At 40.4% G+C, this 17,381-nt stretch overlaps 1 protein-coding gene across 1 annotated transcript; it reads left to right on the top strand.

Annotated features, from left to right (window-relative positions):
- Positions 1 to 1,849: 1,849 nt before the first annotated feature.
- Positions 1,850 to 12,000, top strand: PNM1 (Pentatricopeptide repeat (PPR) superfamily protein). The gene is made up of 2 exons (XM_077366481.1): positions 1,850 to 3,465; positions 11,574 to 12,000. Exon 1 carries the CDS (start codon positions 1,880 to 1,882, stop codon positions 3,446 to 3,448), a length of 1,569 nt encoding a protein of 522 aa, XP_077222596.1. The 5' UTR covers positions 1,850 to 1,879; the 3' UTR covers positions 3,449 to 3,465; positions 11,574 to 12,000.
- Positions 12,001 to 17,381: the final 5,381 nt, after the last annotated feature.

The raw sequence follows: 17,381 nt of genomic DNA, 5'->3' as shown, positions 1-17,381 counted from the left end.
ATCTAAAAGGAACAGGAGTGATGTTACCAACGAACTTCTAAGGAGAGTCCCCATTGTTAGACAAAACTATTTCATTTGGCCTCTGTTTCTTTCAACGCAAAATGGGGGTAAAACAAATGTTTGAGTTGTGCCCATTTTTATGTGAAAAATGGGAAATTTTATACCCATTTTACGTCAAAAGCAACAAAGCCATGATGAATCATGGTGAGTCATTTGTTGAAGCATCAGACTTTTCCGGCTGGGATTTCTCGCTATTTGAGTCCGGGAAAATCACTATTGAAGGACCTCTCTGAATATTACAAAAGTAAAAGGCAGTGATAAATTCACCCCCTTGAAAGAAGAGTACATCCCCTATTAACAGAAATCGTATAAGTTTGAAGAGAGAAGTGTCCCTACGCAGCTGCGCAGGGAGTTACCTGCGCATTAGTGGGTTATAAAGCCGGTGGACCCGCCATACGAACCAATCGGTGGCTTTATAAGCCACTAATGCGCAGGTAACTCCCTGTGCAGCTGCGCAGGAACACTTTTCTCAAGTTTGAAAGACCAAAGCATTAAAACTTAACGATTTCTGTTGAAAGGGGTGTATTCTTCTTTCAAGGGAATGAATTTATCACTGCCCAAATAAAAATAAAAAATCGTTGGTTATTTGCAAACAAGGTTATTTTAGGTTAACCATACTAGAAATGCTAGTTGCAGACAAAAGGCGAGAGCCGTCATATAACTGATTGTCCTGTCGGGTCCGTCACTCCATCTCTAATCAGATGCACGCAGATCTTACCCTGCACGAAGGAGGCCTACATGTTTTGAACGGTTCGCATTGAGCTGCTATTCTTTTTTGATGACATAAGGATATCCCCACCCTAATTTTTAGGGCGGGACTATTCCCTACTGATGTGCGCAATCACCCGTAAACAATGCTCATCGGGTAAGCCCAAGGGGATTCGAACTCGTGTCAATAGGGAGCATACCCATGACTTTAAGCCAAAGAGCCACACCCGTACAGGTTAGCTGCTATTCTATTGTTGGTTGTTATTCAGAGAGTGGATCTGTGCTTAGCTGGATTCGTTGGACCACTTTCCTTTTCATTTGATGTCAGATGGGCAATACATCCACAGATCGGAAGGTTAGGATGATCCTATCGAGATGATTTACGGGGTACAGCCTATTTACATTGTGTTCCAACAAATGAACGTTTTGGATCATCCTACGAAGTGGGTCTCACTTTACTTTTTAAAAAATACTGGTTCTCACACACGGACTCCTAATCTCCTCCAAAACGCCTCAACTAGAGCATGTACTTGTTTTCTACAAGTTCTTATGTAAAAATATGGCCATGCCAGAAGCATGGTTTTAAATTTCGACCGAAATCCGAAATTGTGGAGCCCGACACCGAAATCCATAAAAACCGAAACGGTCATTTATTTCGGCCGAAATTTTGGTTTTTCCGAAGTTTGCCCCAAAAAATCTGTTTTTTTAATATTAATTTAATATTTCACCGAAATTTCGGCCAAAATTTAATATTGAATAAAATATTAGTTTCGGGTTTTGTACCAGATTTCGACCAAAATTGACCGAAATTTCAAAATTTCAAGGTCCGAAACCGGTACCGAAACCGAAATTTTAAACCTTGGCCAGAAGTACAAGTTGGGCCAACTTTTATAACGATCCAAACCATTTATCTGTTAGGCCTCGCTATGTATGAATTTGGATCTCTATCAAAACACAAAGACAAAGTAAAAACATCATTATTTAGAACTTATCTGCACGTCTTTTCTCAATTTCACAGGGGTAATTTTGTCCAAAACCAAAAATCTCCACAAACCCATTTCAATAAACCCTTGTTCTCCCCGCTCTCTCTGCAAACACAAAACCAAAAAAAATGTTCAGATCTCCTTCTCCCAATCTCAGGCGACTCCTAATTCGCTACTTTTCTTCATCTTCCTCATCTTTTTCTCCCTCCCCCCCTTTTTCCACCAGTCACCCCCTCAAAACCCACTCACCCAAATCTCCTCTCTCCCTTCCTCATTTCACTCCCATCAAAACCCTCGCATCTCTCCCTTCAAAACCCAAATCAACAGACGAACAAATTGCCCAATTACTCTCAACCCACCTCCTTAAATCCGAAACCAATGACAACCCAGATGAACCCACCAAACCCTCTCTCACTCTCCATCAAAGACTAGACCTTTACTTTTCCAACATATCATTCTCTCCTGAACTCCTTCTCCAAACCCTAAATCTCTCCCCCTCCGCCGGCCGCCAAATCCTATCTTTCTACCATTGGCTTTCCAAACACCCCAATTCCTTCAAACCTGATGACGATTCTCTCAGGCATTTCATCGAACACCTAGGCCGCAACAAAGATTTCAAAGCAATCCAGGAATTACTAGTACAAAACCGCGGCATTGCCGGGGAAAAATGCTTCAAAGCATCCATTGATCGCCTAGTTCGCGCAGGGCGTCCGACCCAGGCAATCTCTTTCTTTGATAATATGGAAAAGGACTATGGATTTGCCCGTGATCGCGGGGCACTTTTAGTTGTTGTTTCCGCGCTCTGTGATCACGGGTTCGCCAGCCACGCGGAACGCTTAGTAAAAAGAGTGGCCGATGCATTCTTTCCTGATGAATCTATATGTGAAATACTAGTGAGGGGATGGTGTGTTGATGGGAAAATAGATGAGGCGAGAAGGCTAGTTGGGGAGATTTTGAGAGGGGGATTTGAATTGGGTACGTCGGCGTATAATTCTCTATTGGATTGTGTTTGTCGGATTTGTCGAAAAAAGGATCCGTTTCGACTCCAGACTGAGGCCGATAAAGTGCTAGTTGAGATGGACATTGCGGGTATCCCACGTGATACGGGTACCTTCAATGTTCTTATAACCAATCTTTGCAAAATTCGCAAAACTGAGGATGCATTGAAGTTGTTTGAGAGAATGGGGGAATGGGGGTGTTCACCCAATGCTGAGACATTTGTTGTACTCACACGCAGTCTCTACCAGGCTGCGAGGACTTCGGAAGGGGACGCAATGATTGATAGGATGAAGTCTACGGGTTTTGGGGAAGCTCTTGATAAGAAAAAGTATTATGGGTTTATAAAGATTTTGTGTGGGATTGAAAGGGTTGATCACGCTATGAAGGTTTTTACGAGGATGAAGAAGGATGGGTGTACTCCGGGGATTAAGACGTATAAGTTGTTGATTGGGAAGTTGGCAGCTCATGGGAAGGCGGCGAGAGCTAATGCTCTTTTCTTTGCTGCTGTTAATAATGGAGTGCCTGTCACTCCAGAAGTCTATAAGGTTGATCCGAGATTTGTTAAGAAGCCTGAGAAGAAGAAAGAGAAGAAGCGGGAGACCTTGCCAGAGAAAATGGCAAGGAAGAGGAAGCGTCTTAGGAAGCTACGTCTCAGTTTTGTAAAGAAGCCAAAGAAAGGAATGCGAATGGCCTACTGATAAACGTGATTCCCGGGGTATTGCTTTGTTTCAGAACTCTCAGTTTTGTTGTTTTATGTTTGTTCTTTTCTAAAATTTGAAGCTGAAATTTAGTGTAGATTGGGTTAATTTTATTCAGAACTTTCTCACCTCAACCCTTATTCTTGTTTTAGCTGCTATGTGCCTACTGTTTTGGCACCACAAATAACTTGTTACTCTACTTCTTCATGCTCATAGATATGTTGTATCGACACTGAAAAATTTCTCACTGAGCAAGTAGTAACATCTACCATAAATTTTGATTGAAAGCCATGACTTTTTGCCATGATTAGTAACCATGACAGTAGACTATATAATTTGGAATTTTGGATGGATGGTATAGCTAAATTCATTCAGTTGTAGCTGTGACCTTCTTTGCTTGAAGTGTACACCTATTCATCCTTTTTTTTGCAGTCAAACAGCTCAGTGCATGTCTGTGCTTTCGTGTTTAATCAAAATATTTGGTTTAAACCAGGTAACATGTAAGAAATACAGGTAACTTCTAAACTCTGGAAGTGACCACAGAAACTGTATCCCGAGATAATTGGTTCGTGGATAATCTGAATCCGTCTGTTGGTTTTGTGTAGCGATGTAATTGGAGCATGCTACACAAGTCGTGACACTAGAAAGAATCTGTCTCCTTGATCCTTTAAGTTATATTTTTTCATGGATTGGTCTGTTGAAGAGCTTCATAACATTCGATGCAAACACAATAAAATGAAGTTGTTATATTTGTCTCAACCAAGACCATGTCCCCCTCAATCCATTCAACATTATTGGAAGAATTGGTACCTATATACTGATGATAGTGCCAACCTAGGTGACACTTCTTTATTTTCTTATTGTTAGTGTATATGTGCCTAAGGGCACTTTTGATCCAGGAGCATCTCGCCAGATCACACAGATCAACGGCTAAAAACTTTGGATGTGTGATCGGATCTCTAAGGGCCTCAAGATTGATGATCGGGCCGTTGAAATGTCATCATTAGAACACTCACCGTTTGGGAAAGTTTTCAATTTTGCTAGCAAATCCCAGTTTCTAATCTTCTTAGTCGCTAATTTTGCCACTTTCCCATTTGTGTCAGTTTTCATATTTGGTCCATTCTAGATTTAGAAACCCTTTTCTAAATATAAATTTGGCTTCTAATTTGGTAATTTTCCTTCTCATCTCTCCTAAGTTAGTAAGTTCTATTTCCTAACAGTGTGGTTTAAGGAGGATATTTTTCTAGCCTTGTAACCCATTTTCGTCAACCACCTTTCCACACATTTAGAAGGTCTTCCTTTAATAGGATTTATTAGTTTTAGGAATTTCCATGTTAAGATCAGCAACATGTTATCTTAAGCTGCTCAAATACACCATTTTGTCCTAGCATTGAAATACCTTTTTAGAAAGTGTCAAACATTGCTGCTTTATTCTTGGACATGGCATCTTGGACGTGGCATGCGAATTGGCTGGTGCTTTCTTATTATGGACATCCATTGAGATATTAGTTTCCTTAAAGTTATTTTATTAAGGATGTAAAGGCAAGCCACTACATCGAACGAGTCATGGTTCCTTTCTTTTCTATTTACTTCCTATTAATAGTTTTATTGCTTAATTGTAAAGAGGACATCCTCTATAAAAGATTCACTAGAATGAATAGAAGGAGCTTGGTTTTGACAATTAAACATATTGAGTGAAAAGTGTTCTGTTCTTGTGGAGAAAAGGTGTTTTTACACTTCTTTCTTGGAGTTTCTCTCTAACGTGGGTTATCTTTTGAGCACCACAATTATCTTTTGTTATTTTTTCATCGGATCTTCATCGCCATTATCGATCGCGTGTCCGTCCTGCATCAACATTGGTCTTGGTGCTTTTCTCTTTATATAAATACAAAGTGAGGGGGAGCACATCTCTAACTCACTCTTTTCTCTCATTCTCCTCTCTTCTCTTATCTCTCAACATGGTATTAGAGCCCTAGGGTTTTGATCCCCTAGGGACCACCATTGCAAACCCCTCCCTTCTTCTTCTCCTTCTTCCTTGGCCTCACCCCATCCAAACCCTAACCCTAACACACCCAACCCCTCCTCGCCTCCCTCGCCTCTCGCCTCTCGCCTCTCGCCACTCTCTTCTTTTAACCCCCTGATCCCTCGCCCCTTCCTCATCTCCTGCTCAGCTTTATTGTGATAATAGAGCTGCTATTCACATTGCCACCAATCCCGTGTTTCATGAGCAAAGCACATATAGGTGTATTTTCATTTCATACGCCAGAGGGTCCAAAAAGGAGACATATGCACTACGTTCACTAGATCCGAAGATCAGCTAGCTGATGTATTTATCGCGCCCTTGAGTAAAGCTAAGATAAATGATATTTGTAACAAGCTAGGAATATATGACATCTCCATTCCAGCTTGAGAGGGAGTGTTAGAGTGTATATGTGCCTAAGGGCACTTTGGTCTTTGTACTTTTCTCTTTATGTGAATACATAAGTGAGGGGGAGCACATCTCTCACTTACTCTTTTCTCTCTTTCTCCTCTCTTCTTTATCTCTCAACATTTATATAGTAACAAATAAGAATTGGTACCCATTACTTGAAAATCAAAGTTAGTCCATTCTTTTCCAATGTTCCAAGTTTTCACACCATCTGCATCCACAGCCGTTGGGTACTAGTTTTAGCCCATTTCACCTGGATATAGCCCGGGTACTTGCGGTTTTGGCATTTATGCTCAAAATTGAAGTGTTGGACAAAGGTATGACACCCATTTTAAAGCATCTGGGTAACATAGGTTGGAGGTTTAGTGGATATTTGTTAGATATAATCATTGCCACTTAAATGCTTGGAAACCCCAAGATTTAACATAATCGCAAGACCCCACTATCATATGTACCTCAACCCATATAGCCATCCTCCTGCCCTTCCCCGAGATCTAGATCCAAGCTATGCCAAAACATTGCTGAACTGCTTCCTAAAGATGATTAGCGAATTTACAATGGAGAAAGAGATAATTAACCGATTCCTTGCACATGATACACTGTTGTCCAGCTTAATTTTTCTCCACTTGAGCTGGTGTAGTGTCTATCTTTTCAAATTCCATCGTCCATCCGAAGCTCTGAACACGAGAAGCACAAGGGCTCTCCATACCTGGTTCCAATTCCTTGATGGCTTATTCTCCTTCAACAAGACGCTAAAGAAATATCTTGCCAAAGGGTCCTTACTCCTAAAGACGCTTGTCTTCCTCCACCTATGAGATAAAGATTTCTTTCAACAAAGATAATAGAGATTGTCTTCATATCCGGTTAAAGAGAAAACAGAATACATACCCCTTCAAGTGTCTAATGCAACACTGATGCGTATTTTTGTTTTCAAGTTCTAATGCAGCAATTCGCTTGTATAATTTAAAACTTGGTAAATCGTATTTGTATACTTTATTTGTTGGGTGACCACTGGGAAGGCTTTCTTTTTGAAAGATAATAGAAGACTTAGTTAAAAAGGAAATTGAATATCCCTTAAAGTAAGAAGGCTTGTGGAGCGATCACTAGCTTGCAAAATATCCCTTTTAAGAAGAAGGCTCATTTTTTCTATGTTTGTAGAGGCTAAGAAATAAACTTGGTTCATGTAATGATTTTAACTAGGGAAAAATACAGTTACACCCCCTCAACTTTCTGACACATTCCACGATAACCCTGTAGTTTCAAACTCATCAACTTCACCCTTTGACTTTTCAATGTATATAAGGTAGACCCCCTCAGTTGACGGTCCGTCCACAAATCGAAGGGTTAAGATGATCCAATGGAGCTGATTTTTTGGGCACACTCTATCTATGTCAGGGCCCATCAAATGAATGCTTTGGATCATCCAAACAATGTGGGCCCACTGTGTTTTTGGTCGGATGACTAGAGAAGGTTCTCTAGTCGACGGACTAGAGACGAGCTCTTAATTAGCATTGATAGTGTTTCGAAAGAGGGGGTCTACCTTATACACATTGAAAAGTAGGGGGATGTAGTTGATGAGTTTGAAACTATAGGGTTATCATTGAATGTGTCAGAAAGTTGAGGGGGTGTAATTGTATTTTTCCATTTAAACTATTGACATCTTTGTCCGTTGATTCAGCTACGATGTTTGTTGTGGGTCCTCTGAATCCAAGATTCTCCATATATTTAAACCTAGCATGGGTATAATCTAAGCAGTGATGTTTTTTTTTACATACCTTGAATGATTGTCTATGATGTTTGGGCTTGTGGAGGCTAAGAAAGTGTTGGCTTATAGACTGATTTTAGACCATCTTTGTCATTGATTCAGCTATGATGTATCTTGTGGGTCCTCTTCTTTGAATCAAAGATTCTCTGGGCATTTAAACCTGGGATAAGAGTAATATTCTGGGCAGTGGGTGTTTTGAGACAGCTATATGGAATGTTTGTCCACTTCTTATGGAGGCTTTAATAAGCTTGTAGTTGTAGAGCCGATGTGTTTGTTATAGGAGTCCATATTCCTATGGCCCATCAACTTCATTAGCCTTGCTGACATATGAACTAGAGGCGATATTCTATCCAACTACTTTTGTTAGCAATGCTCCATGGTTCTTATGGTCACAAGGCTTATTTGCTAGGCTATAGTGGGGGAGTCTCCCAACTATGTCCTTTATTACACTCGAAGGATTTAAGAACCTTGCATTGTAGAGCTCCCCAGCACAGGCTGGATATTATTGCATTCTTCGATCATTTTTTTTTTTTGCAAAAGGAAATGGAATTTTATTCATAATACTGACTGATTACAACAGAGAAATGGGCAAGATGTCCCCTTCTAGTGAATACAGTCGACTCCTTGAGCCATCTTGCTGGGACGACTCCACCTAGATATCCCTAGAAGTTGAGAGTTCCAGGTTTCTACCATATCAATCTTTAAGAAGCAGATGTTAGAATAACAACTGCCGTTTACCTTTAAGGCTCTAACCATTCACCAGCTATTCCTCAAATGATGATTCCCTGCGTCAATTGTCATTTACCTCTGTAAGGCTCTAATCATTCCTCAACTATTCGCTTATGTGGGTTTTTCCTGCTCCTTTGGTCGTTTCTTTGCTAAGTGACCAGCCTCTTTCTTTGCAGATCATCTCATGTGAGAGAACTCAGGATTTAATTTCCGACAGAGGTTCTTAATTTCTGAAATTGTACCAGCTAAGTTCCATGACCCCTGCCCCTTGTTGCTTGCCCGTGCCAAGACATTAGTCGAGTAACCTTCAATGGTTAATGGTAGGCGTTGCTCTTTCACATGCCGTTGCAAGCCCCTTAGGAGAGCCTTCACCTCTGCCTCATTGGAGTCGCATATCCCTGCTGGTTCGGAGAAAGTGAATTGTGTAGCTCTGTTGTCATCATGAAAGATCCTTCCTATGCCGGCTCTCCCTTGGTTCCCTTCTGAGCTCCCATGAAAGTTGAATTTTACCCACTCAAGTGGACGCAGGTACCATCTTGGGGTCACCTTAAACTTAACATATCACTGTCTTCCAATTTCTCAAAATGTCCCCCATGGAATATGAGGATAGAATTGGGCTCTCCCTTCCCCAAGATACAAGATCAATTTTTATCTTTGTAGTTAATTTTACTAGATCTTTTTTCTCTTCAAATATTCACATATTTCTCTCCCTCCAAATATGCCATATCAAAGCATAAGGCCCCAACCTCCAAAGATTTCTCCCTGTATTGCTGAAAGGGCCATTGTTCCAACGAAAGATTGTGTTTTGATAGATCTATGGAACATCCTGTTCGTACCAAAACTTTTGATAATCGTCCTCCATTGGTTGAAGGAGAATGGGCAGTGAAATAGTGCATGGTCTAGGATTCATCTTCATTTTTGCTAAAATTGCCCCTTCCGGCAAGTGAGATGTTCCTACTTTTAAGCCTTTCGCACTTGTTGATTCTCTTGCACACCACGGTCCAAGCAAAGGCCACAATTCTAGGGGGGACAACGATCACCGGCTGTTTGAGAAGTTCTCTGTTGTCCCATCCTCCCGAGCCAACCTGTAGAAGAAAGAGGGAACAGAGAAGGAACCAATAGTGTTAGGGATCCAGACATGGTGGTCATTAGATGACAAGGAACAGCAATGAGAGTCAAGGAGACAAAGCTTTTGATTGCATTTAGATGAGAGAACTAAAAGAAAGAAAAGTGAGTGAGAAAGATGTATTGACTGATGAGAACTGTTATAGCTTAATTGCAGAAATAGCATTAGGGCGTGGCTGGAAGAGGCAGTTGCACAAAGCTGCCTAATTTGATCAGGTAAAGCAAATCTGATGGTGATGAGAATACTGTATATATTGTGTGTGACTTTGAACACTTCAGATGAATTACTTTTCTTTAAAATCTCTTTAGTGGAGTTAATTTGCAGGCCCTGCATCAGTCCTCCTCTGCTGTAGGATTGATTTGGAACCTATGTGCATCTCCAATCTCATATGTAGGATCTAATACAATATGTGCATGCCTCATTTCATACCAGGCCGGTTGGATAAGGTGTGTCTGGCATCGTTCCAAATAAACGTTTTTAATGTTGTTTTAGGAAAAATTACAGTCACACCCCCTCAACTTTCTGACACATTCAACGATAACCCTATAGTTTCAAACTCATCAACTACACCCCCTAACTTTTCAATTTGTATAAGGTAGACCCCCTCTTTTGAAACACTGTCAATGCTAATTAATATCTCGTCTTTACTCGGTCGACTAGAGAACCTTCTCTGTCTGCCGACCAAAAACAGAGTGGGCTCACATTGGATGATTCAAAGCATTCATTTGATGGGCCCTGACATAGATAGGGTGTGCCCAAAAAATCAACTCCATGGGATCATCCTAACCCTTCGATTTGTGGACGGAGCATCAACTGAAGGAGTCTACTTTATACACCTTGAAAAGTCAGCGTTGGGAGGACGTTAAAGTAGCAGAGATTGAGTGTTTGGAAAAATTGATTGGTATCCCAGCAGACGTACCTTAGGAGTCAAGCGATTCCCTAGACCAGGAAGTCATCATGGAGGTCCGGACTCAGATGGGAGTGGAAGTGGAAGGACATGAGACGGACTCAAGGCTGATGGATTTCCTGGAATCATAAGAAAGTAAAGTTGTTCCCTCTGAGGAAATGGATGAGTTGTTGGCTATAGGGGATGTCTTCGGAATAGGTTTTGACGATGATCTGAAAGCCACTAAAAGTTTGTTTCGGTCCATGGCTATTAGGGATCTGAAAGAGCGTAAGGAATCTGGACTTGAGAAGGATGATGGTGTAAAGGGGGGCCGAGGGTAATAACCCTGAATGAAAGGCCTTCCGGCCCCAGGGAAAAAAAAAAGAGGAGAGAAGAGATAAGGGAAGAAGAGAAAGGACAAAGAGAGAATGAAGAGGTAAAAAGAGGGAAAAAAAAGAGAAAAGAAAAAGAATAGATAGAGAAATGAAAGAGAAAGGAAAATAGAATTCAGCTAGAAAATTTAGGCCTGGATTATAGAAGGAGATAGGGGCTTTGGGATAGCTTCACTAGAAGTGTTTCTGGTGTGGGAGGCTTTTCCCTCTTGGCCTGAGAATCCCTCAGTCTAGTGCTTTTTGGTGGTAGTATAGGTTTTTTTTATAATCTGCTGGTTTTTTTATAATATGCTGGTTTTTTATGGAGTTTCAGAATCTGGGACTGTAGGCCGCTATAGGGTAAATCCCTTTCACAATTCTCCAGGATTCTTATCGTCTGATAGCATTGTAAATTGCTTGTCGTTATCCAGAAGTTGTCATTTTTCCATAGCCATAGCTTGAGAGAATCGTTCTTTCGCTTAGGTTTTCCTGTCTGGATATTTGAACTTTGCTATACCTTCTTGGAGTTTTACATCAGATCTGGACTTTTAGAGTTTCAGGAGGCAGTTTTGGTAGTTTCAAATGAATCGGTCAGCTTGAAGTTTCAAGAGGTTTTTGTTTGGGAGATCTACAATTATATGTAATGTCAAAAAGGGACAGGTGGAAGTTTTATAAGATTGCGATGAAAGATGTTAAGAAGACATACTACAGAATAAAGGAAAGATTGCTCAGTTTCTACTGTAATTTTGTTTATTCTGGTTACTTTTGAATTGGTCTTGGGTATGTCCGTGCCCAATCTCCTTAATATTTTGTATTGCAGGCTGGGAATCCTGGTCCCGAATGCGTTAAAGTGATATCACGTCAAAAAGTGTTAAGGTTGCCCACTTTTCACGTCAAATCATGTTATATTGGGACCGCATGCATCGTGATAGCCATTGGATTACCCACCAAAGGCCAAAACGAAAAAGAGAAATACATCAAGAAATCCATAATAGCTTCAGTTGATGCCCCGCTGCACACCCAATTGTCCTAAAAGGTGTTGCAGTTTCTTCTGTTGAAGAGGTGAAAGAGACAGAGGATGCGCTTGATGAAGGATCACTACCATGAAACATATGCAGGCCAAGTAGGAGAATGTTAGAATGTTTCTTATTATGGGTTTTGGCTTTTGCACAGGCAGCGACCTATGTAAAATTGCAAACGGCGGCAGGTCCCCTTGACCCTTGGCAATTTGTCATTTGGGTTAATAAGTCCAGACTGTGCAAAGTCGAGAAATGCCAAGAATGACATATACTATCCTTTCCTTCTAGTCACGACAGTGCCTCCGAAAAGCTGATTCTTAGAGCAAACAATGCTAATTCTTGTGAATCCACTTGTCCGCTTCCATTAGCCAGCCCTTTCCTGAGGGGGTGGGGATGGGTAGGAATGATAGGACTTTGAGCCGACATTTTAAGGATGGTTAGGATCAAGGTTTTAATTTCGACGGACTGAAAATTTCGGGTTTCGGTCGAGACCAAAATGAAATTGGGTAAACCCAAAATGTTAAAAAATTTCGACTGAAATTTCGTCCCTGAAATTTTGTTCCGAAATTTAGGAAGATCACCAAAAAAATCCGAATTTTATTCATTATTTAATATTTTCTTGAAATTTCAGTCGAGATTACCTAAATTTTGTACGGATAAAATATTACATTTTTGGGTTTCGTTAGATTTCGTCCGAAATTTCGAAATTTTGACCGATATCCATTCTGGAACTGAAATTTCGAAACTATGCCTACTGATCCATTCGAAGAGACGCCACGGGAGGTAAATCCTTCTCATTCTAGAACCATCTGCCCTGTAACCTCTTCCACCGAAAAAGATTACTACTGTTCATACTTAGTTGCCAAGATTAAATGCTTGAGAGACATGAATAGCAATAACTACACTTGGGAACTCGGGAAGAATGAGCTTGATGGAAGCTCACAAATTAAAGGCTCTCGGGGCCTAATGGGTGAATTGTTTAGATCAGAAGAAGACAAATAGGTCTTATTTCTACTTTTGTGTGCTCATATTTTCTATTTCTGCGTGCTCATATTTTTTTCATTGGCAAAATATGTGCATGCATCATATAATAAGTCTGAAAATAAGGGTTCTTACATGATGGATGAGCAAGAAAAAAATGTGTGGGCAAATGCAAAGTAGGGCCCACTTAATGATCCAAATCATTTACTTGTAGCCCTTTCTATGGATGGAATATGGAGGAAAATCCACTCACATTGGATGATTCTAATCCCCCAATTTCTAAAGGATTTCTTGATGAATACGCATCATTATTATTTTTTAAAATTTTTACCTTGTGGCTACTTGGGGTGCAACTCGGGCGCGCTCAACCCGAACCCATCAGATTCAATCCGAATAAAAGTCAGGTTGGGTTCGGATTGAGTTTTCCCAGCTTGGGTTGAGTTTGGGTTGAGGGCTTGTGCAACCCGACCCGAGTAAAGCCCGACATTTTTAATAATTTTTTTTAATTTTTTAAGCTTAAAATCTCTGGTTGGGCCGGGTTGGACTCGGGTTGGCAAAAAGGGTTCCTTGGGTCGGGTCGGGTTGAACCACGTCGGGTTAGAATTCTGGTCAAGTCAGGTTCGGGTTGAGTAAATGGTTGCTTGGGTCGTGTTCAGGTTGGCCTCAACCTGACCCAACCCGACCCGAGATGCATCCCTAGTGGCCAGAAATTGGACAGTTTGGATCGTCCAATATGGGTAGAGTTTGTTCCATGGCCATTTATTGAAAGGCCGCCTTTTGGGATCCGGTCCATCAACTTAGACAGATCTTATTGTTTGACCCTTTGATTAGGCTTCCTTTAACAGATTTTATGTCATTTCCTGCTGTACTATATTCAATACTTCCAAATAAAAGGGCCCAATTCCGCAACACATAAATAGGAATTGCCGTGAAAAAACCCCAAGCCTTACATCATAAATCCTAAGAGTGCACCATGTGCTCAACTACACACTATCAATCTTTTTTTATGACAAAAACACCACTATTTTTTAATAAAAAGCTAACAGACTTGGACAGTCCAACAATGGATCCTCACGATCCGATTTGATTAAAAGAATATGGACACTTATTATAATCTGAAAGACCCTTTATGGATTCATATTTCAAGATCCATTAGAATCCAATGAAAGCTGAACCATAGCCAGGATCTCTACACATGTCCGGATGTCCCACTAAGGTCCATTAGATTACGAAAGTGCCCTAACATATTTTGTCTAGGTCATCACACATGCCCATGGAGGAAAAAACAACACTTGCCAAGATAGAAGAAGCCCTAAGGGTGCGCTTGGATACCAAGAATCAAGAATGGGTTGGAAATCAAATTCCATTTCCCAATGTAAAGGGAATTTGGATTTCAATTCTTGTGTTTGGTTACCCATTATAATGAAGAATCGTATAATATATAGGGAAAGGTGTGCGTACTCGGTCGAGTAGATAAGCTTATCTACTCGGTCGGGTTAAAAACAGTGGGGGCCCACATTTTTGGGGTGATCCAAACCATTCATTTGGAAGGCCCTTACCTAGATAGGGTGTCCACAAAAAATCAGCCCCATAGGATCATCCTAACCCATGCAACAGTGGAGGGAAAAATGGGGAAAAATGGACAAACACAGCTTGTCAACAAATCTGCCCATTTTTCCCTCCACTGTTGGATGGGTTAGGATGATCCTATGGGGTTGATTATTTGTGGACACCCTATCTAGGTAAGGGCCTTTCAAATGAATGGTTTGGATCACCCCAAAAATGTGGCCCCCCACTGTTTTTAACCCGACCGAGTAGATAAGCTTATCTACTCGACCGAGTACGCACACCTTTCGCTAATATATATATATATATATATATATATATATAGAGAGAGAGAGAGAGAGAGAGAGAGAGAGAGGTGTAGCACACATACGTGTAGCTAACTTAGCTACACCAACGGCTTAAAATACAGTGGGCTCCATATTGTTTGGGTGATGCAAACCATTCATTTGATGGGCCCTCACATAGATAGGGTGTGCCAAAAAAATCAGCTCCATAGGATCATCCCAACCCTACGATTTGTGGAGGCAAAATTGGACGCGTAAAAACCTTCACAAATCTATCCATTTTTGCCTTCACAGTTTGAAGGGTTGGGATGATCCTATGGAGCTGATTTTTTGGGCACACCCTATCAATGTGAGGCCTATCAAATGAATGGTTTGGATCACCCAAATAATGTGGGCCCACTGTATTTTAAGCCGTCGGTGTAGCTAAGTTAGCTACACGTATGTGTAGCTTCACTTAACTCATATATATATATATATATATATAGAGGAAAGTGTTTCTACTCGGTCCCCTAGATAAGCTTATCTACTCCTCCCTTTAAAAAAATACAGTGGGCCCACGCTGTTTGGATGATCCAAAGCATTCATTTGATATTTTAAGCCGGATGACCCTTTGGTGCTGATTTTTTGGGCACACCCTATCTATGTTAGGACCTATCAAATGAATGCTTTGGATCATCCAAACAGCGTGGGCCCACTGTATTTTTTTAAAGGGAGGAGTAGATAAGCTTATCTAGGGGACCGAGTAGAAACACTTTCCTCATATATATATATATATGAAAGTGAAGCTACACCGCCGGCTTAAAATACAATGGGCCGTTTTGGTGATCCAAACCATTCATTTGATTGGCCCTCACATAGATAGGGTGTCCACCAAAAATCAGCTCCATAGGATCATCCCAACCCTTCAAATTGTGGAGGTAAAAATGGACAAATTTGTGAAGGTTTTTACACGTTCATTTTTGCCTCCACAAATCGTAGGGTTAGGATGATCCTATGGAGCTGATTTTTGGTGGACACCCTATCTATGTGAGGGCCAATCAAATGAATTCTTTGGATCACCAAAACAATGTGGGCCCATTGTATTTTAAGCCGGCGGTGTAGCTTCACTTTCCTCTATATATATACATATATAGGAAACTGTTGGTGAGCTTAAGCTCACCAAACTTATGGTGAGCTAGCTTGCCCAATCACATGGGAGCCCACTTTGTTAGGATGATCCAAACCATTCATTTGAAAGTCCCTTACATAGATGGGGGGTGTACCAAAAATCAGCTCCATAGGATCATCCTAACCCCTCCATTTGTGGAGGACAAAAATGGACAGACACAAATCTGCCCCATTTTTGTCCTCCACAAATGGAGGGGTTAGGATGATCCTATGGAGCTGATTTTTGGTACACCTCCTATCTATGATAAGGCCTTGCAAATGAATGGTTTGGATCACTCCCCAAAATATGGGACCCATGTGATTGGGCAAGCTAGCTCACCATAAGTTTTCCATTAAATCATGGAGATTTTTTCTTCCTAATTTTCTCAGCTTAATCATAAAAAAAAAAGAGTCTGAAAAAGGTCTGAAAGATCCTCCATTGGGCTCAATCAACCAAAATAAAAAGGCATTTTTTCGTAAAGTAGTGTCGATCAATATCAGACGTCCAATCTACGAAGGAGGTCCCGCTGCTCAACAGATGGAGTCAGTTAATGCTACCATCATGATGAAGCTCAATTGGACTAGAACGAGTTGTCAATCTCTGTGGGCTAACTTCCACAGATCAAGTACTTAAAAAGTTATACATGGGACTTTCAGGATCCAACTAAATTTTGATAAATGGAGAATCAGAAGAGCTTTTTCTCAAAGATAGTATAAAGGTGATGTCAACTCAACAATGGAGAGTAGACACCATCCCTCTCTAATTTCAATACAATAGATTCTCTGTACTAAAGTACAAAGTCTTGGACTTTCATGATGTGGGTATTGATCTATTGATTCAAATACTTACTTTAACACCCTCCTTTTTGCACTGTTTCCTGTTGTCTTGAAAGGAAATTCCTGCTCCTCTTGATAGATTTATCATATTCAGCCATTAGTGGAGTTGGGAGGAAGTAGAAAATGATGGATGGCAAGACACTGAGAAAAATATGGTAAACCAGGGAAATTGATATCACTCAATTTTTTCAATCTTGGAATGATCCTTCTATTTACACTTCTCTAATGAGCTGTTAAAGGCTGTAATAATTCCCAAAAAGGTATCATGAACCAATAAAAAGTGTTTAATAAGGTAAGGAGTCTCATTATCAAAGTGTTTAATAAGGCAAGGAGCCCCATAGTATCTAATTTGGCACTCCTTCATAGTACCATGTTTTCCCCTAACTATTGACAAAAGAGTATTGAAAATGAGTTGTATTTTGGTGGAAAAGAAAGGACACTGGTTATTTATTTTAGAATTGCTTCAAACAGTTGGCTTGTTTTCCTGCAAATTTTTTTTTTTTTGCTCCATTTAGCAGTATATGTATCATATTTTTTGTCTGTCAGCACAATGGAAGAACATTTTATTGCACATCCAAACTAGCTATAAGATAAAAAAAAATAGCAGATTCAAATTTTTATATAAAAAATCCTAGCCGTTGGATTATACCGCAAAATTGCAACCCTATTTACATATTTATAGCATTTATCCCCAAAAATTACCCATTTTCGAAAATTTTTAACCCCATTGATTAATTACATCATTAATTTGCAAAATGTTTCCACCCATAAGTTTGCAGCCCTATTTATGCCATT

The sequence above is a fragment of the Tasmannia lanceolata genome, unplaced genomic scaffold (assembly GCF_043159265.1).
Source record: "Tasmannia lanceolata isolate RefF3 unplaced genomic scaffold, GAP_Taslan_0.1 ptg000003l, whole genome shotgun sequence".
Lineage (NCBI taxonomy): Eukaryota > Viridiplantae > Streptophyta > Magnoliopsida > Canellales > Winteraceae > Tasmannia > Tasmannia lanceolata.
The sequence above is the reverse complement of the archived record's forward strand: the minus strand, read 5'-3'. Positions and strand labels throughout refer to the sequence as shown.